At 43.2% G+C, this 21,549-nt stretch overlaps 1 protein-coding gene across 1 annotated transcript in view; it reads right to left on the bottom strand.

Moving 5' to 3' along the window:
- Window positions 1-21,549, bottom strand: part of KCNMB3 (potassium calcium-activated channel subfamily M regulatory beta subunit 3) — a 57,856-nt gene that overhangs the window by 11,158 nt on the left and 25,149 nt on the right. The window contains 1 exon segment of the mRNA XM_064492951.1: window positions 5,352-5,463. Coding sequence (XP_064349021.1) covers window positions 5,352-5,413 — 62 coding nt within the window. The 5' untranslated portion in view covers window positions 5,414-5,463.

Raw genomic sequence — 21,549 nt, forward strand, 5'->3', positions numbered from 1 at the left:
CATTTGCAGCAACATGGATGGACCTGGAGATTGTCATATTAAGTGAAGTAAGCCAGAAAGAGAAAGAAAAATACCATATGATATCACTTACACGTGGAATCTTTAAAAAATGACACAAATGAACTTATTTACAAAACAGAAACAGACTCACAGATACAGAAAACAAACTTATGGTTACCAGGAGGAAAGTGGGGGTGGAGGGATAAATTGGGAGTCCAGGATTTGCAGATACTAACTACTATATTATAAACTAGATAAACAACAAGTTTATACTGTATAGCACAGGGAACTATATTTAATACCTTGTAATAGCCTATAATGAAAAAGAATATGAAAAGGAATATATGTATATGTGTATGTGTGTGTATATATATATAAATGAGTCACTATGCCTTACATTAGAAATTAATACAACATTATATACCAACTGTAATTTAAGAAAAGAAAATTTTGAAAGAAAAAGAAAAACAAAAAGAAAAGCAAAACCAAAACAAACAGCCTTCTATTTTATCCACATAATGGACTAGACATACATTTTAACTGCTAACAATAAAAATTCTGGTCAAAGCTTAAAAAAAGAGTTTGAAATACTTGAAGGACAAAAAACTATGTGAAAGTAGGAACCCAGAGGGGAAAGTGGACTGAAGTAAATGTTAACCTTGAGGGCATTTGCAGAACTTGGTGACCTTGAGCTTCAGCCTCACAGTCTAAGGGGAGGACCCTGGGACAGGAGAGAACACCCAGGGCCTATCCAAGGTATGGGACTTACTGCTCTCAGCCAGAGCTGGGACCCATAAGACCACATGCTCAGTGTGAGGCTGCCCTGGAAATAACCACCTCCCACACTCAGCTCCCTAGGAGTTACCAGGAAAACGCCTTTCTCAAACCTTGACACTGGGTAGAGAAGGAAAACTATAATCTCCCCGAAGTTTCATAACCATAAGGTGATCTTCAGGAGAGTTTATAGCCTGAATTCACACTATCTGGGAAATTGAAAAACCTCAAGCTAAGGATTTCATCCAATGTTGTCTCAAGTAGTTAGTGCCCTCTGGCAGCTAGCAGAAGCAAACACATAACTTGTCTGGAGGCACCCACCTCTAACCTAGGCCTCGAAGGAATCCTGTGGAGTTTTGAGGAGTATGTGCCCTCATTCCAAAATCATAAAACCATAATAAGGGCCTTTGAGTGAGAAAAATAGACAACAGAATCAGATCCCCCCCAAAACTTCAGATTTTGGACAACATATAAAAATGTAACATATACATTTGTATATTCAATTATCTACTGATACAAATGTAATCAGCAATAATTTAAAGAAATAAAGGGACTGGAACTATTAGAAAGAGCAAAAGATTCTAAAATATGGCCAAGCCAATATTAAAAAGAACCAAATAGAATTTCTAAAGATGAAAAATAAAATAACTGAACTAAAAACTTGGTGGACCAATTTAACAGTAGATTAGACACATTTGAAAAGATAATTAGTAAATAGATGGATCTGCAAAATAGCTAGAGTATAATACAGAGAGATTTCCTTGATGGAAAATATTGAAGAAAGGCTAAGAAGCATGGGAGATAGACAGAAAAAATCTAACATAAAGCCCATTCAGAATTCCAGAAAAAGAGAAGCCAAGCATTACTTTTAAAAGACAATAAAATTCCAGAAATGTGATGAAGACCTCGTCCACAGATTCCAGAAGCCAAGGAGGATAAAATAAAAAGAAACCCACATCACTGAGAACCTGCACAGATACCAAGACAAGAGAAATTCTTAAAAGCAGCCAGAGGAAAAAGAGATTAACTTCACAGGAATGATAATTAGACTGAGAGCTTATTTCTCTGTAACAAGAATGGAAGCCAGAAGACAGGAATATTGTCAATAAGCTGAGAGGAAGTAACCACAGAACCCTACACCTAGCAAACATCTCTCAAGAATAAGCACAAAATAAAGACATTTCAGACACACACAAAGCTGAGTTTGCCATCAATAGACCTTCACTAAAGGAAAAGGTCAAGCATTTACTTCAGGCAGAGGGAAAACAATCCAGATGGAAGAGCTGAGATTTACCCAGAAATGAAGAGCAATTACAGGAGTGAACAGGTAAGTAAAGATACTAACCTTATAAAACAATAACAATGAAACTTCAATAGCTAAATATTTAAATTTAAATCATTTTTAATTTTTTTTAAATAATTAAAATGATGATGATGATGCCGGCTTGAGGGGTCAAAAGCCAAACACATTATCACAGTATCTAACTTAAAGGGGGTGATGGTGTTGGTGTGTTCTAAATTCCTGATAGTTTTCAAAAGTATGATAAAAATTGATTTCACCTTGATAAGTTCAAGTCTGCATGCTAAAATTTCTGGACTATCCACTAAAAGAGTACAAATAGGTCAAATAACTTTCAAACTAGTAGAGAGAGAAGAATGGAAAGGGGGTAAAAAATCAATCTGAAAGAAGAGGGGGAAACAAAAAACCTCGCAGAAAAGTCAAGACAGAAAGCACAAAAACATGATAAAATAAATCTAAGTACATCAGTAATTACAATAAATCTTAACGGATTAAATGATCCAATTAAAAGATAAAAGATTGTCAGACTGGATTTAAACATACATGTTTTTACATATAAAACACACAGATACATAAAACGGTTGAAATTTGTTAGGCAAAGTCTAATGAAAAGCAAGCTGATATGAACTTTAAGATTAAAAAGCTTTACTAAAAGTAAAGAAAGTAGTGACATTGATTAAAGGTTCAATTCACCTGAAAGATATAATGATACTAATTTATATGTGCCTAATAGCATTGCCTCATTGACAGAACTGTAGGAAGAAATAGATAAAATCTACTATCAGACTGAGATATTTTTATATACTCCCCCAGTAACTGATAGCTCAACCAGACACATCAGTAAGGAAATTGATCTGAGCAAAGCAATAAAACGTTTTATCTAAATAATAAAGATAGAATACTGTCCCCCACAGAATATATATTCTTCTCAAACATACATGAACACAATTATGAGACCTAACCACAAAATGAGCCATAAAGAAAGCCTCAACAAATGTCAAATGATTTGTAAAAGTAATGAACTTATTTCATATCCTCATTTTATGAAACTTGGAAAATATGGATAAGTCTAGAAAAAAGAATAAAAATCACCTACAGTTCTACCACTTAGAGATAATTATTATTCATTTACTAGGTTATTTTACTCCTCTATAATATTGTTTTAAACAGAATGAGATCATACTGGATACAGTTCTTTTTTAAGCTTGTCTTCTTTACTTAACATAATAACCACTTTCCCATGTTGGTAGCAATTCTTTGTAACCCTTCCGCTGGCTACATAATATTCCATCAATTGGATATGCTATAATTTCCTTAACCATTTCCTTATTGTTGAATATTAGGTTGTTTCCAGTTTTCTGAGACCACAAACAGCCCTGTAATTACCTTTGTGGTATTTACACGCACCTTTCATCCAAGGACCTCAAAACACTTAACAGTGACCTAATTTTGCTCTCCGGCCAGTGAGATGAGTGAGTAGCATTTTCACTTCTTTTTGCCAGCAATAATCTCCACTTCTAACCAATGTGTTACCTGGAGATGTTTTATTCATAGTCAAGGCAGTACCCACCCCTTCCTGTTGCTTCCTGCAGACAGAACTGACTTTCCCACCAGCTCCGACTACCACAGGCTGCTACAGGTGCCTTCTGGCTTAGCCTGAGGCAAACTCACTTTCAAAGAGCTTAAACAAGTTCATCTGGTTGTGATCCCTGCGGAAGCCAGCAGCCTCTCCTTCCTACAACTACAACTTGTGCAGAAAATGTTCCCTAGAAAGATGCTGCAGTTCATCAAAGTTTGATAATTCATCTGACACTCATTTCATGTGTGTATGTAATTTCTAAGCTTTGGGTATGTTAAACTAATAGTTCCTTGTAATTTGTGTTGCAAAGAAGATTTGGGTAATCATTTTTACCTTTCTATTTTTTTAATTAAAAAATTATTTAACAACTTTTGAAACAGCAAATAATGCTGAGAAAAGTCAACATGGTTCATCAAGTTGAGCCAGAGGCAAAAGCAATAATCCAATTGGGTACTTGAGAAGTGAGAATGGGATACTGTAGTGCTTTGGGGAGAACACAACTGCTCTTATAGCTAGTTAATTATGTTGTGAATGGGGCATTAAAACTTGTTCCCTCGCATGTTTGTCATTTGATCTACTGCCATACAGTGATTCATTTTAATAGCCTCACAAAAGCATTAGTTCATTTCTAGGAGAGAAGTGTTTTGCCTCTATCTCTTTCTTCTGTCTGTTCCTCCCTCCTCCAGCCCCAAACTCCATCCAAATCCCTACCTCTCACTCTCTCGCATTCCCTTTCTCAGATACCCATGAGGGTAGTTAAAGAAGGGCAGGAGCGGGCAATGTGATGGCCATTGTGATTATTACTGTTTCCACTTTTTCAGCTCCTAGTTTCACGTGAGCCACTAACAAATCATCCTGGTTTCCAGATACAGTGAGTGAACTTAGCTGTGAGATGCACCCCTCCAAGGAGTAAGCTGGCAAGCTTCTACTATCTTATTCCTCAGACAGCCTCAGGCACCACTCCTCTCTCAGTGCTGGTGCCCACTTCTCACTGCTCCACTGCCCCACACCCGGGCAGGCAGCAGTGCGGCTTCACACAAGGCTCTCAGCCCCTCTGCTTTGCATCCCCCCAGGGACAAAAGAGGTTCTCAGGATAACCTAACTACCTCACTTCCCCCTTCAGGAAGAGAGTGGGTGGCCAGTGACAACAGCTGAGATGTCAAGTGGAGTAGTCTAGGGAGCAGTACACGGAGAGCACGCTAAGGCAGGAGAGGCCGTTACTATCTCCATTCGCAGACAAGGGACGGGGCAGAGAGAGGGTAAGTGACTTGCCCACCATCCTACAGCTGGTTAAGCGATGGAGCTGGGATCTGAACCCGGGCAGTGACGCCAGGGCCTAAGCATGACTCACCAATGTGGCCAAATGCTAGGGTAATTTCTTCATTCCTTCATTCAACCAAGAGACATTTGTTGAGTGCCAACTATGTGCTGGGCCACATTCTACTGCTGGCAAGCCAAAGATGAGTTTAAAAAGATCCCTAGCCACCAAGAAACTGCAGCCTAGAGGAGGATGCCAACAAGGACGCAATACCCAGACAGCAGCGCTGCTGGAAGCCTCCTCCTGGGAGCCTTGGTGGGGGGACACCCTCAGAGGATGAAAACCAAACTCAACCTCCAAACTCGTTATGGCCGCTCTCCTTCCAGCCACTTGCTCAGCGAGATGCCCATGAAAACTGAGCATTTCTGGTGGTGACTTACCTCCCCTGGCGTCTCCGGCCATCCTGGAGGGTAATTTGAACGGGGATGCTGAACGGCTTCATGAGACCAGGGGGCTAGGCAAAATGGACTCCTTTCACCTGAGTTGTAACCTCTGAGGGGCGAGAAGGGTGAAGTTTAAGCATCAACGTAAGTAGGGTCCCAGGGGAGCCACCAGTCCCTGGTGCAGGCAGCCATCAGAAGCACCTGCGTGTCCAGGGCTGCCACCTTGCAGTGCGGGCCGCCCACTCTCCTGGAGAGGTGGGAGGTCAGGGCCAGCCGGTCCTGGTGGCCCTGCAGGCTCCTGGCAAGGTGGAACAGTCCGTCCAGAAAGCTCAAGAAGACCCTGAGTGGTTTTCTGCAGCCAGGCCTTCTCCCCATGGTGGCCCAGTGCCTGTGCCGCCCTATCACCTGGGTTCTGCTTCGGCGGCTGGTGCATCACCATAGAGACCTGAAGGCTGGTGGAAAGTTCTGAGGCCCAAGGGACCCTATTTAACTGGTAAAGGACACATTCAATTCAAGGTTTATAAAAAGAGGAAATGTTTTGTCCTGGTCACATTTCCTTTTTCACAAATTGTCTGTTAGAGTGTAAACTTAGAGGACGGGTTTTTCTGGTTAATAGCATGTTCTGATTAAAAGAGTCAGTTTCTATACCATACGTGAGTTCCCAAATTCTCAAGACTTAAAGGACTGTAAAATAACTCACCATTAAAACTATATCAAAGGTTTTCTTACACTGTATCAACTATTTTACCTTTTTTTGATCATTGAAAGACATCCGTGGGACCTTTCAATACCACCGAATCATGAACATAAACTACTCCCAGCAGCTTACTGAACGAGGGTGGCAGACTGCTAGGTAGACTGCTTCTGCTGTACGTTTTCTAGTAAAGGTAATATTATCTTGGTATTGTCCAAAGCATTGGGCATACATTCATCATGCATAATCTCATCTATACACATCATGTACATATAGTCACACTGACTGTTACCTACAGCTGTATTAATATTGTATAATGAAAAAATATACTTACATACTTCTGATTTGTACTAATTTTCTATTAGAGTTATAGACTAGGTCCTTTGTAAATTATTTGTTTTTAATGAACTGATGCAATTTGGAATAAAAACTGATAGCAACAAGAATTTTTTTCCTTCTGCTTCCTACTTGTAACAGTCTCATAAAAATATAATAACTTTCCTTTTACAGATTTTGATGTGCTAGTAGAATCCCCCGCAGTCTGGTGCATAACTCTCTTTGAAGAACTGAATGATTTGCTGCTATTTTTATGTGTTTGATTCAACCTCAGAAATACGGTGCTTTCTGAGCCCTTGAGACCCCCACTTGAATGTGTACTTGCCTCTCCTGGGGCTTCCTGGACTGTCCCATTTTATGATTCGAATTCCACCTAAGTGAAAATACTCATGCAGAATCTTTAAAAATTCATCTTAAGAGGGTGTGAAGAGAGAAAGTGAGTTATTTTAAAGTGTTTTTAGTCCGAATTCAAAAGTTGCAATAGACTCAGACAGATTTATTCTGGGACCTGGACGATTCTGGGCCTAGATGTGTCCTAGGAGTGGCTGGCACAATTGGCCGTTTGAGGTTGACCTTAGACCTAGCCTGTGCTTGGTTTTTTCTTCCTTTTTAAATAGGTCCGTGACGGCGAGTGAGAAGGAGTAAAGTAACCTTGTACCTCGTGATTTTCTTCCTGGTGCCCCTTCACTTGGTAACTGAGCGGCCTCTGTCCACCAACACCAGATGACTCCCCTCCCACCCGTACAGCTAGTGCCCTCCACACACATACTCCACTCAGGGCTCACAGCCTACCTCTCAGGAAGAGCCCAGAGCGGCTGGTATGAACTGCAATCCCAATGCATCCGCTCAGGAACACACAAGCCAAGACTGAAGGAGCGTGGTGAGAAGAGATACCAGGTGCATGGGGCTCCCCTGGACGTCGGGATCTCTGGTCCCCACTCTTGGTCCCTGAGACCCTCCCTGAGTCTCTAGCTTATTCTTTCCTCTCAGAGTTGCTGGAGATCACGTCTTACTCCACAAAAGCCATGAGTCAACTGCAAAGCCAGCCTCCCCCAGCTGGGCCCCTTCCCTCGCTGCGTCAGAGGCTTTGGGTACTGGATTCAAATCCGAGCTTTGTAACTTTAAGTAACCCTTTAAACATCCCCTGCCCTGGTTTTCCTTAGTGAAAAGAAAGTAAATAAAACTCAGTGTGAGTTGTATGAGTATGGTGAAACTTAATTAGTGCCCATAAACTGTTGCAACTGTTGAGAGATCTGGAGATGAAAGGAGATGTTACTGCAAAATGCTGGCATCATGGATTCCTGGCTCCACAGTCATTTTCTTTTGCATTTAACAAATGCTCTACTCAAGGGAAAAGAGAACTGTCTCTCCCTTTCACCATGCTGGAGAAACCACTTCCTCACACATTTTCATGTTCTCTCAATTACACACTATTATAGCTAAGAATTCTTTGGCAGCTGAAACTCCCCAGGTTCATGAGAACTATAACTCTCTTTTCAAATTTAGAGATGCACAAATCACTTGCAACAACCAAAAAAGTACACAACAGCCTACCTTCTTTGTGTGTCTCTGTGTATTTGTAGCAGAATAAATGAACCCCTAACTGAACACTCATCCTAGTATGGGTAGCTTTTGCTGAATTGAGAAACAATTTAAACTGTCAAAAGTAGTCATATCTGATCTTACACTCTCTTTGCAGGAAAAACAAACAAAGGAGTATGATCTCTGCCTCACACTTACAGAGTCTTGGATGGGAACTTCCTTTTTTCTTTGTCATGACTAACTCCAGCCATCTTTGCTCATCAAATGGACACTGACCCTATGATCTAGGCTCGTGTCAGAGAAACCAGTGTCACCCCCCTGTAGATGTTCTTCCTGCTCTGAAGTGATAATACTGATGACTAACATTTACTGAGCACTTACTATGAGCCAGGCACAGTTACAGGGCTTTACATGTATTAATTCATTTCTCGGGCACTTGTTCAAGAGCAGAGAGCTACACTGAGCTATATACAACCTCACAAGAGTCCCAGAACTGGGCCTATCCCAGCACAGAGAAAATTCACTGGGTAACTGAAACAGAAACCAATGGGAACAATAGCTGAAATTGTTTGACTGGTCAAGAGCCCTGGATTTCTGGTCCTGTTTGACCCACCGTGACCAAGTCTTCACCAGGAGGCACTGGTTACACACACATTTTACAGTGTTGTAAGTCAAGGTAATTATCTCTCCTCGAGTGGTACTTGATTTCAAGTGTGACCTTCTATGCAATATAGACTCCCAAGCCCCATCTCCAGAATTCTGATCAAATAGTTGGGGTGAAGAACCCAGGAACATGCATTTTGAAGAGCTCCTCGTGTGATTCTAATACAGGTGGTCCTACATTCATACTTTGGAAAACCCCAAATTGTGTTATGGGTTTACCAGATCTTGGAGACCTGGCTTTTGGAAACTAAACACTGTTTCTAGTCCCAGATCATATGACCTCTCTGGAACCAACTCATTCTTTTGTGTAATGTGGGGGTTGGAGCAGGTGTTTAATGTACTTTCCACCTTTAAGATCCAATGAAGTATATGAAACCATAAGTTTGTTTGCAAGGAAAAGTTATCTCCTCTCCTGGAGTTACAATCACACAAGAACACCTTGCCTCCGCTGCTGAGTGATGGTGCTCACGTAGAAAGAAGAGAGCCCACCACCTGCCCTCATCCCACTTCTTCTGGACAAGTAGTGATAATTTAGGCACCCTGATCAACCCTGCTCCAGGCATTGCGCTCAGTGCCTTGGGAACATTATTTCCCTCAGTCCCATCACCCAAGGAGGCAGGTATTCACTCATTCTGCAGATGAGGACACAAAACCACAGCAATAAGGGGCAGGTCCTGGACTCCAGGAGAGATCAGCTCATGCTCGTACTGGCAATAACCGTCTGCCTTCTCAGTCAGTGGCTTGGTACATGTGTCTTATTCTCAAGGCTTGCCCAGGAATGTTGGTGGTCAGGTCTTCATAGAGACAGGATGTTCATAAGTTTTGATAGGTCTGGGTATCTTTTTTACTTTTTGATAAATTCTTGTTCCTGATTTGACAAGCCCTCATTTATTGGCAAGTGGTATCTGGTTATTAATTCTAATGCATCCTTTAAAATCATAGACCAACTCTGTTAACAAGAACTCAAATAATCAGAATTTTCAATTAACTAAAATTTGTTTTGTTTTGTTTTGTTTTGTTTTGTTTCTGTTTCTGAGAAGACAATAAAATACAGGGAAATAAACCTTTATCAGACACGTAATTTTTTAAAATAAAGTTTCAGGAAAGTTCCTGGGTTAGTAGAGATTCAGGTAGCCTGTGCCTAGCTGGCTCCTGACCCCACTGCACACACCTTTAAAGTCAGTTCCTCCTGAGCTGATCAAAAGCTTAGCTCCATGAGGTCTGCTGTATTCACCACTGTATCGCCAGCTCCCAGAACTGTGCCCAGGACAGATACTCACTAAATAGTTCCTGAATGATTGAATAAGCTAGATACTACCTCAAAAATTACTCTGTGTATGGCATTAAAGACAACCACTTCCAACCAACTGGGGTAGGCTTGAAAGATGAAAACCTTTGGCTACCCCTGTCTAGAGCATCCATTTCTATCTACAGCCTTTCCACAGCGTGACGTAAAGTTCAAAACAGTGTTTGTGAGGATCTGCAAGATTCCTAGTCATTCTACCCAACAAACACTTAATGAGCTTCTCTTAGTGTAGAGTTCAATTATATTCACTTATTCCCCAGCAGTGGTTCTCAAAGGGGATGGGGCCACCCCCTGGTGGACATTTTGGAAATCTGCAGGGTGTTTCTTGGTTGTCACCATGACTGGAGTAGACAGCCAGATGTGACAGATGTCCTGCACTTTGCAGGAAGGCCCCACACAACTAAGAATTGCCCTGAGTGCTGTGTAACTTTTCACATCTCACTGGACATTCACATAGATGAAAAGCCTGTTATTAACGATCTGAGCTAAAACCAAACACCATTTTACATGTAAACAAAAAATATCTCGTATTTGAGTGCCTTTTGCCTTTTTCAATTTCACTAAATTTTCCAAAACGCATCTGCTGTGAAAACTGAGAGAAATGGGTACTTGTTTTGTTCAGAACTTTATCAAAAGTTCTTCAGCGTTTTAGAAAATTACATCACCATCAGCAAAGCTGTTCGTGGTGTTTGAATTGCCAATATACTAAGACACACAAATCAGCCAGTTTCCAGCTGTCATATCCACGGAGGGTATCCATACAGATGTCAGCATCTGTCCTTCACTGCACCACTGATGTGGTCATGCTGAAGTATTAACATGGAGAATTACATACTTAATGGTAACTTACTTAACTTTAATTTCCCCTTTAATAATATAGTTAGGACATTATATTATTTTTAAATGTTTGTAGGTAGGTTATGTCATCCATGAATCTCATTTCAGAATAGCAAAATGTTTGCTATGAAGGGAGCATTAGGTCTGAAAGGATTCAATACACTCCCGTTCTCCTTGTTAAGAAAGTGGACAATTACGTTTCAGGAATTTTTTTTTAAGCTTGACTCAACACATTCTTTTCCAGGCTCTAGGATACAGTGTGCCAGCATCTTTCTTGGGCCAAATGGGACATGTCTACTCAAGTATATTCATAGTGCCATCTCCACTGGCTCTTTCGGGAGAATAATTAGGTATCAGTGCACACACGCAAAGAGAAAGCCACACAATCCCTGCATGGAAAACATCCAGCCTTCTCCGAGTTTCTAAGTTCACAGCCCCTGAACAGGAGAGGTAAGCTGTGCTTTCTTCCCACCCCTGCGCCTCCACCGCCCTCAGTACCATCCTCAGGGCGATGATCTCCTTGGACTTCTAGTACCTGCCACACAGTAGGCTTGAAATAAAAGGCTTGAATGAATAAGTGGCCAGGGAAGGTATTTTGTGCCAGAGATAATCCATAAAAAGAGAAGCAGGGAGGTGACATAGCAGGGAGGCTGCCTATATTTTTATCCAGATAGGAGGACTGGCACTGATTTCCTTTAACCAAAAATATGGCTTTTGTACATCAAACACTGTATACAATTCCCACCCTGCCTCTTTTTTTAGAGCAAGGCTTCTTACCTTGTTTTCCTCAGCTTCCCTCCTCCCTCCCAAAATATCTCTGGTGCCACATCACCTCCATACCCGCCCAGCTGCTCCATTTTCCACCTGCCTTCGCACCCCACCCCCACCAAAAGGGGTCCTCTTCCTTCCCAAGAAACACTTTCAGCCTGTGCTTTGCTTCTTTCCCTTCTATCTTCTGCTGGATCTTGATCTATTTCCACTTTTATAATTTCAGTCTTCTGCTCCCTGGACCAAAATGTCCTGATCTACCCTATCTGCTTACACTGCACGAGGCACTATACTGAGTGCTGTGTGTGTGTGTGCAAGCATTCATGTGTGTGTGTTTGTGTAAACCCTTCACACATTGTTTCATTTGATTTTCTCAGCCACTCTCTACGGCCACTAACATTATTCTTACCTTATAGTGAGGATCACAAAGTAAATGTTTTCTGCCATTTGGACAATAAAACTTGACTGTATCCCTCCACAGTCGAGAAGGCTTCATGGTTCCCTGTGCCAAAACTGCCACAGAATTAAAAGGGTGATCTGTGGAAAAACTGTCCTGTGGTCAGACGCATTTGGGAGATGCCCTGTGACCATGTCCAACATCAGGAAATGAAGAAAGCACCCAGCACACATTGCCCCGGGTAGTTTTGTTCAAACATAATAATGACTGTGAAGTCCTTAGCCTGATGTCTGGCTGACAGCATGGGCTGAAGGAATGTTAATTCTTGTTCTTATTAACTCTTACCCTGTAGCCTGTAACCCCGTCTCCCTTCTGGGATGTTCCTCACTTGTACACGCTTAACAAATCATTTGTAGCCATTGGCTTAACTCCTGCCTTCCTCATTGGCCTGTAAGTCCCATGAGCATGGGACCCTATGTACTATTCCCCCCTCATCCTGCCTCCCCATCACAGGATGGTGTACAGCACTTAAGAAATGTAGGTACCAACCAAACAGTATTAATACAGACTTTTAAGTCAATGTTCACCAATTTTGGTTAACCATGAAACCCTTTTTACTATGCAAGAGCAATTATCATCCCACAGAACAAGTATTCCTTCAAAGATGTTTTGGAAAATGCTGCTCTATAGGTTAAAATTCAAGTGCCCTACAGAGCCCAGAGATTGCTCTGATTTGGTCTTACACCACGCCCTGTCCACACTTTCCCATCTTGTGTTCTTGCTGTTTCTCCTTGCCCCCATCCTTCATCTGACCAGCTTGTATTCACCCCCCCAAGACTTCTACTGTCCGTGGCCCCCACCAAATCAGACTGAAAGCATGTGCCGTCCTGTCTTGCACCGCCCTTTGAACTATTAGCTCCTCAAAGACAAGGACATTACTGTACTCATCCTTGTCCTCAAGTCCTAGCACAATGTCTGCAATGTACTACACTATTTATAAATGCTTAGGGAATAAACAACTAATTTTTTTCACAATGAAAATTTCATCTCAGGGATGACAGTACATAAAATCACAAATTGAATTATGTCTTTGGATCTCAAATCTGTGATAACCCAGTGGGCCGAGGGATGTACAGAATAAACCCATGGATGAATTGAGAGTGAGCAGAATGAGCTGGCTAACCCTCATGTCGTGAGTCATTAAGCTACAGTGGGCGGGATGAGGTAGGTGCCCTCCCCAGCACAGACGCTTTTATGACTAATGAGGCTGGTCTCTCAAGAGCTACTGACTGTAACTCAGGTTCGATGAAAACAGAGATGTTCAAGAGCTGAGACTGTCTCAGCCATGACTGTGGAGTTATCTCCAGTGGGTCAGGACACAACTCCTTGAATTTCCATCCCAGGCTTGTGAATAGAAGCGTGTGACTGGAGGGTGGCTCAGATGAATGGAATTTGACACAATAATGGTGATGTGAACTCTTTTGCACATGAATGGCCAAAGTTTCAAAGGCTTCTTTCTCTAGTGACGTGGTTTTTGGGTAAGTGGCTACTAATTAGTTAATTTTATTATTGTGTCACTAACCCTGACTTATCTCTTGCATATCAGATGTAGACATCTTACTTACTAACACGCTCACCAACTTGTATATTCCCACACAAATAACCATGGAATTGAACTGTAACACTATGAGACATCAGGGATCCAAAGACAAACCCTTTAGAATTCCTGCTGGCCGAAAACTCACAGTCTAATCGGGGAGAAAGACAAGTGCGCAAACAAGCACACAGTGCTATGTGACAGGTGGGTAAGTAAAGGCTGAAAGACATGCTCCCAGAGCGAGGAAGAAGGGCTGCCTAGTACTGCTTTGGGCGTCAGGGCAAGGGAAGAATTCTGAGAGGACGATTCCGAGATGAATCTAGGGGTCTGCTTGACCAGGTGGACAGTTCTGGCAGAGGGACTTGGACAGCTCCAAGCAGACAGCCCTCCAATTCAGCCTGCACAAAATCCATCACATCTTCTTCTCCAGTATGGACCAGACGTGAGGAGAGCTCGGCAATCAAGAATCATTCCCTAACATTCCATGGGTAGTTCAGTGAGCATCCCCTGTGATGCAGGGCCTGCTCTGGGCCTTCCAGTGTAACACTGCGTCTAAGGGGGGAGGTTCCTGCCTTTCAGCTCTTACTCCAGTGAGGAGACAGATGAAAAGCAAGGACCCAGATAAAAGAATTCCAGATACATAGTGCGATGAGGAAAGAGAAATTGGGTGGGGATGGGGATCGAGGAAGAGGTGGGATGAAGGCAGGCCACACTGAGTAGGAACACGACATTAAAGCTCAACCTGAATGGCAAGGAAAGGCCGACCAGGCCGGGGAGCAGAGCAGGGCCGCCAGCAGGGCAGCCAGGGCAAAGGCCCCGCGGTGGGGAGAGCCCGGTGAGCAAGGGGAACAACAAGGGACCCGATGGCTCTGGCGGGGATACCCACGTGGGGAAGTGGCATCCAAGAGTCTTGGAAGAGGAAGCCCAGTGGCCCCAGCCACACAAATGGCCAAGCAAAGCAGTGCTCTGGGACATCCAGGCTATGGCCGATATTCAGGAGTCAAGGTGACAGACCATTACTGAAGGATATCTGTCCACGTGAGGTACGGCCCCACCCAACGTGCCAGAAGGTCGGACAGCCGGGGCTTGTGAAAGTTGAGCAGGACACCGAGGCCCAGCCGTGGCGCTGGCCCTGAAGCGGCACTGGAGTGCTAGGACTACGCAGGGGAGACCGATGTGCTAAAACTCTGGCCACTCAGATACCAGGCCTCATTCTCAGGGTCACAGAGACCTTCATCCAAATTGGCAGCAAAGGAACCCAAGTCCTGGAGGAACTGAGAGAAGACATAAAGGCCAGACCATCATAAAAGCTAACTCCAGCCAGACCACGGGATCTCAGGCCTAGAAGGAGCCTTAGAGGGGAGGCGGAGGGTAAAGGGGGTTGGTTTTTGCTGGGGAGTCATCACAAGTGGCTCAAGAACTGGGCGGGGGGGGGGGCGTACCTGAGAAGCTGGGCACCATCTCGGCCTGCGACCTCTGTCTTTCCTCACAGCAGCAGCATCCACCCCATCCTCACCTGAGCTGGAGGCTCAGTCACCTCCTCTCCCTCCACCCACTGTCAGTGAGTCACTGTAGTCTGCTGCTTACTCCCCTGAACTCTCTCTTGAATCTGAGCCCTCCTCCTATTCACGATGAAACTGGGTTCGTTGAGTGTCTGTCTGACTGTCTGCCTGTCTCTCTCTCAGGGCAGAGGGGAAAAGGCAGGACTATGGAGGCAGCCTGGCTTGGAGGGCTGCCTCCTCTGGCTACTACTAGCTGTGTGGTGTGGGGTCAGTTAACTGATATCTCTGTACCTTAGTTTCCTCGCCCGTAGAATGGGAATAGTTATTAACTCCAAGAGGTTGTTCTAAGGATTGGTGGAAGAACTCTGTAAAATCAAAAACACTCTGTAAATACAGGTTTTTGAAACCAGGGTAAACTTATGTTTCCTCAGGTCTCCATATAGTGTTACATAAAAAATAAAACAAGTAAAACCTCCAAAGGTTTAAAACAATAAGTGCTGGGGAGGGTATGGTTCAGTGGTACAGCACATGCCTAGCAAGCACAGCATCCTGGACTCAATTCCTAACACCCCTACCAAAAGTAATAAATAAATAGATAAAACTAATTACCTACCCCACCTCCAAAAAAAAAAAAAAAAACCATAAATGTAAGCTTTTACGGAAGTCTCTTAATAGCTTTGTTTTAGCTAGCCAACTTCTCTCCAGTGCCCCAGTTTTCCTGAGGGCATCCCCCTCTCAGTTCGTGTCCTATTTCTCTATCTCCAGAGATGACACAGGGGACCCAGCCCTGGCCCATCAGAGCACCACATTCCCTTGGTCAGGTGTGTGACTCAAGAATGGCCATGTGACTGAACTAGAGCCAACTGGACATAAAGGAACTTTTTTCTGGGGTTAGTATCTGCCATTTCCACCACACGGAGGAATGAGCTCAGTCCAGACTATCCAGTTCATATGTACCAGCCCCCGGTCACAGGGACTAGTTCAAAGATGAACACATGGCCCAAGCAGGCAATGTTGGGATAATGGAAGAGAAACCTATTTTCAATCAGGGATGTGAAGCTGGAGAGTATGGGGCTAGGGCTACTGTCACCCATCTTGCCTATGACACAAAGGGAACCTGCCTGTAAAACACACAAGGAAGAAAGTTGCCTAGATGATAATGTTTGAACCCTAGATCCAGCTGTGCCTGAAGCTAATCCACTCCTGGCTGCTTTTCCCTGTTGGATGAGTCAATAAACTCACTTTCTTGCTGAAGCTAGATAGAGTTGAGTTTCTGTCATTTGTCTCTGGAAAAAAGAATCAATTTCTAAGCCATTCAGATAAAAGGTATATTAGAGTAAGTATTTCTGTTTTCTGCTTTCCTTGACAGAACACCTGACCCAGTCACAAACGTATAAGGATGATGAAGAGCACTGTACCCATCAGCTTACCTACTTTAAATGCCTAACGGTCCATGAGGGAGCAAATAGGCTAGAAAATCTTTGTGCCAATTATTAATGGAAGCCAATAACTATCCACCAATAATGGCAAAGGTAAATTATCAGACATCGTTATTTTGGCCGCAAGGAAACAGGTCTCCCTTTTAAAAGGATGTATTACACCACGATTATTTCCAGAGCATGAAATTAGGTGCCTGGCTTTGCAGCCACGTGGGCAGAAACGATTGGCAACTTAATGGATTACCCCATCTGGTTCATCCAGGCTGAAATATCTAGGCCATATTTCCTTGGCAAGTTAAAAAAAAAAAAAAAGGAAACCCCACAAGTCCTAAACCTGGACTGAATCCTAAGCACCAAATTCAATGATCTGTTTACCCTTTTCCAAATTGTGTTTTATAGCATGGGCTGTCAATTCTTACTAACCCTCTATTAACAAGCTCAATTTATTTCCATTTGCTCCTCAGGAAGAGGATTATAAAAGCTTGATTCCACAAACCTGGTATGTGCCCTGCTACACTCCCATTTTGGGTGAGGAAACTGAGGCAGGTGGGGTGAGGGGTCACGTGTAGGACAACAGCCCAATGGCCTGGGAAATTTGAGGGCAAAACATATTCTCATGTCCTAACCCTTGGTACTGGGTCTCTTCCCATTTTCTCATGAAGTATCTTTTGTCTTCTGGGAAGCTGAGGATGTGTGAAGCCTCTTGCCACAACATGAATTCTGCTATTACAGGAGACAGTTTTAAAATATATTAATGGATTTTCCTCTTTTGTGTCTTCCTGTGTGTGATCTCCTCTCTAGTCAGGCGGAGACACACAGCTCTCTGGGGTCCCTGAGCAGAGGGAAGAGGGGACAGGATTTTTACAGCAGGAAGGTCAAGAGAGAAGGACTCTATAATCAGTTTCTGACACCCAAGGATGTGACTCTGGGGTCCGCAGCAGCACAATGGATTTTGAAAGGCAGGGTTTGTCAGGAGAAAAGAATGTTCTACATGCCTTTATGCTCCTTTTTAGTAATCAAGAAGCAGATCAGGTGAACTCAGTTCTGGGCAGCTCAATTTCTTCAAAACCATAAGGAGGATGTGTTCTCCCCTAGAACGTGAGGCTGGCAGTGTGCGGAGAAAGGACCTGGGGGCAGTGACCCTCCCAGGCCACCCGGTGCCTGACACATGGTGTCATAACCATCTCTCCACCTGACCTGGAGAAACTCGGAGAGGCTTCCCCAGCCTGGCACCACTGGCACTCTGGGCTAGATTTCTCCTCACTGAAGTATGAGTTCAAGCAATCAGAAGAATCCAAGACAGGTAATCCACTCACAATCTCACTCCCTTCCCCACCACCACACTCCTAATTAGGAAAATGGAGCAATCCCTCCCCACTGTATTTACATATTGTGTATCTGTTTCTGGGTGATTTTGCTGCAGCTGTGCCCCAAACTCAGTGCTATTATATTCTGAAAATATAAACTTGGTTTCCTTTCCAGAGCCACAGCTGTGACATTGAAAATGAGGCCAGAAGGTCACTGAGTTGTTCCTCAGCATCGAGAGTGGGGGGAACGCGGGCCAAAGAGGCCTGCAGACCCAGGCAGCCCAGCAGACAGGACGCGGGGCACCGCGCTCCCGACTCCTCCGCCTGTGGGCTCACCCCTCTAGAAGCTTTGCTCTTTGCACGAGAAACATGAGTAACATAAATTCTTTAAAACGGAAGTGCTTTCCTGGATGGAGTAGGAATCTCCTGATAATAGGATAACTGACTAGATGAAAAGATCCACAAATCAGGGAAATGGGTCAAATCAACTTAAAGTAGAAGGTAAAGCCAGTGTCATTCATTCCAAAAATCTTTGTTGAGCATCTACCACGTACTACCAGATGCCAGGATGAAAAATGTACAAGGCCAATTTACTAGCCTCCCACTTCACCCCATCCCCAGGCAGAGCCGCTGTGGAGGGGCTGTTGAGGCTGGGTACCGCACACCCGCAGGAGGCGCCATTCATGCCAGTGGTGCCCCTGAGAGTCTACAACTTTGCCAGAGGTGTTCATATTCCCACTGGTAACAATTATAAAGGGGTAACTCTGTGGAACAGGTGCGGGAATAAAGGTAGGGGTGAGGGGTTGTGGGAACCTGGTCAAGTAATGAGATGATGCTGCCCTTCCTGCTTGACAGCCTCAGCACGCCCATGTGAAGGGAGAAGCAGACCCAGGGTTTGGCTGCCTGTGGCATTCCTGCAGGCTGCGTTCCCGGGTGTCAGGAAGTGCTTTTGGAAAGCAAAGAATATCAGATCAAAGGCAGATTTCTTAGCTCCCAAAGCACAGATCCTGGGCAGCAGTGAGGTGTGGCACTAACCTTAATGGGCAACAGCCCACGGGGCAGGTGACTCAAGAATCCACAAGCGCGCATTCTTCCTTTTGCCTTTTCTTCCCAGGAATACACAGCTTTATGGCTGATGTAAAGAGTGAAACCAACTGTTGGTCACATTTTTTTTTAATTCCTTTAGTGATTTCTCCCCATTTTCTAGAGAGGAAACAGTGCCAAGTTCCTCGGAGACTTTGGAGCATCTCTGCTCTTGCCGAAGGGGCTGTCAAATGACTTCAGCTGCCTTGGTTGACTCTCACGGGACCCACAGAAGGATCCCACTTCAATCACCCATGGGGGCAACAAAACTGAAACTACTACCCTCTGAGTTAAAGTCACAAGTGAGAGTATTTTCTTTCCTGATTTATATTATAATTCTTTGCTTTAAGCATAAAAGTATATTACACAGATATCAAAGAAATAAACTCACCCTAACAGAAATCACGCAAGAGATGAAAAGCTACTTCAAAAAAGACTAGTTTATGTGTTTGTTAAATAATAATAATTGAATAATAGCTTTAAATAAATATTACAAGAACAAAATAAGAATAATTACCATTTCTTGAACCCTCACCATGTTCCAGGCACTACGCATTGCCTCACTTAATCCTTACAAGAGTCCCGTGAGACAGGCAGCATGAGACATAATTATCAGATGAGGAAATTGACTCAGAGAGGTTAGGAAACTTTCCTGGAATACACAGTAGTATTATGACTCACATTCAAATCCATGTTTTTTCTACCCCAGAACTTATTCTCTCCATCACTATGAATAATCAACATTGATTAAATAAAACAAAAATTTGCGATGAATAAATATTGGTCAAATAAAACTGCAGTATGCCACATATCTGTTATCTGTGACACTTGGGATTGCCCCCTTTCCCAAAGCAGTGTTGTACAGACTTTGCCCTTTCTGTGTTTCACCTTTCTGTCTGGGGACCTCTGTTGGGGGTTAGGGTGGTGGGGAGGACACGCGGAGCCTACACAAAGTAAGAGGCACTCACACCTGCTACAAAGAGTTTTTTCTCACCTGCCTCCAAGGAACATCCATGGTCCACAATGATACACTGGAAGGGAGGGGGACATGTCCTTTTTCCTAAACAGTCTGAATTATGTCTTTCAACATTCCTACTTCTTGAGAGCTGGAAGCTTCAAAAGCCTGGACTATGTAACTAACTAGTAGGACTGTCAGGGCAAAAGGGGAAGAGCAAAGGGAGAGACAGACATGAGCATGCCTGGCTAGAAGGTAGGCCCCCGGATCACGTCAAGGATCAAACCTGCATATGGCTGGTTCATGTTAACTAAGCCCACGTTTCCCGTGACTGCAGAGACCTCTGCTCATCTTGGTTCTTGATAAGAACTGGTGCTTGTGCCAAAACCCTCCTGTCTTGGTTTCCTCTTTTGGTCCTCGTGGGTATTAAAAACTATAATCAGAGAGACAAGAAGGTTGGGGAGATTTTATTTCAATATGATCACAGGGACTCTGTTTGGCACCTTGCATACACTATTTCATTCAACCTTTACCCCAGCTTTGTGAGGTAGATGTGTTTACCTCTATTCCTCAAATGAGGAAAGTGAGGCTCAGTAAGGTTAAAAAAAAAAAACTTGCCAAATCACATAGCTAGTAAGTGGGCTTATAATGCACACTCTCTACTTTAAAATTCATTCTCAAAGCCACTCAAGTGAACTTTCACAATAGCTACCTAGAACAACAGGTTTTATTATTGGAAGATGTAATCGAGATCATCTAGCCCATCACAATCCAAATGTGAGCCATATATGTAGTTCAAATTTTTCTAGTAGTCACATTGTAGAAAGCAAAAAAGAGATAACAAAATACTGTCATTTCAACATGTAATCAATACAAAAAAACCTCCTTTTGAGATAGTTTACAGTCTTTTTCACACTGTCTTTGAAATATGGTGTATCGTTAACATTTGCAATGTATCTCAATAAGGACCCTACACATTTTCTATGGTTTAAGTGAAATGTACCTACCAAAGTTTTAAAGCAATGCTTAAAAAAAAATATTTTACACTGCTTCAGCCATTTAATTTAAATTCAAATTCATTTAGGTTAAATTAAATTAAAATGTCAGTTCCACCTCAATTGCATTAGCCATATCTTAATAGCCCCCATGTGGCTGGTGGCTACTGGACTGGCCAGTGCAGATCCAGCCCCACCTTTCCCTAGACTTACAGATAAAGACACAAAAGCCCACAGAGGGTAAGTGACCTGTTCAGGGCTGTTGCTAGTTGGTACCTGAGCTAGAACAAACCCTAGCTTCTTAACACTGAAATTTCCACCACACCAAGGTAGTGGGGCACTGCTGAACTGATGGGCTGCTGTGATTTGCTGGCATTTTGGGAGTCATCCCTCAAACTAAACACATGCTCATCCCAGCCCTCTCCCTCCCTGGACAAGTTCACCACGGTGATTCCTGCTTCCTCACCATAATTCACTCCGTAAACTCAGTCACTGAGTGCCCCAAAGCCAGGTCCCACAGAGCCCTATTTGTAAAGCAAGCTTGAAGTATGAATAAAGATTTTTTAAAAACCAAACAACAACATGACAAGACTCAAAGTCAGTCATCTTAACGCTATTTCTTTTCAGGGACAATTTAATATGACATGCCAAGAATTTTTAAACATACCTCCATCCTTCAACAAAAAGAATATGCTAAATTTCCCTTGTTAACATTATTTTATAGATTTAAAAATGAGATGCTAAGAAGTTGGGCAATTTACTCAAGATTGTGTA

Source organism: Camelus dromedarius, chromosome 2 (assembly GCF_036321535.1).
Source record: "Camelus dromedarius isolate mCamDro1 chromosome 2, mCamDro1.pat, whole genome shotgun sequence".
NCBI classification, from domain to species: domain Eukaryota; kingdom Metazoa; phylum Chordata; class Mammalia; order Artiodactyla; family Camelidae; genus Camelus; species Camelus dromedarius.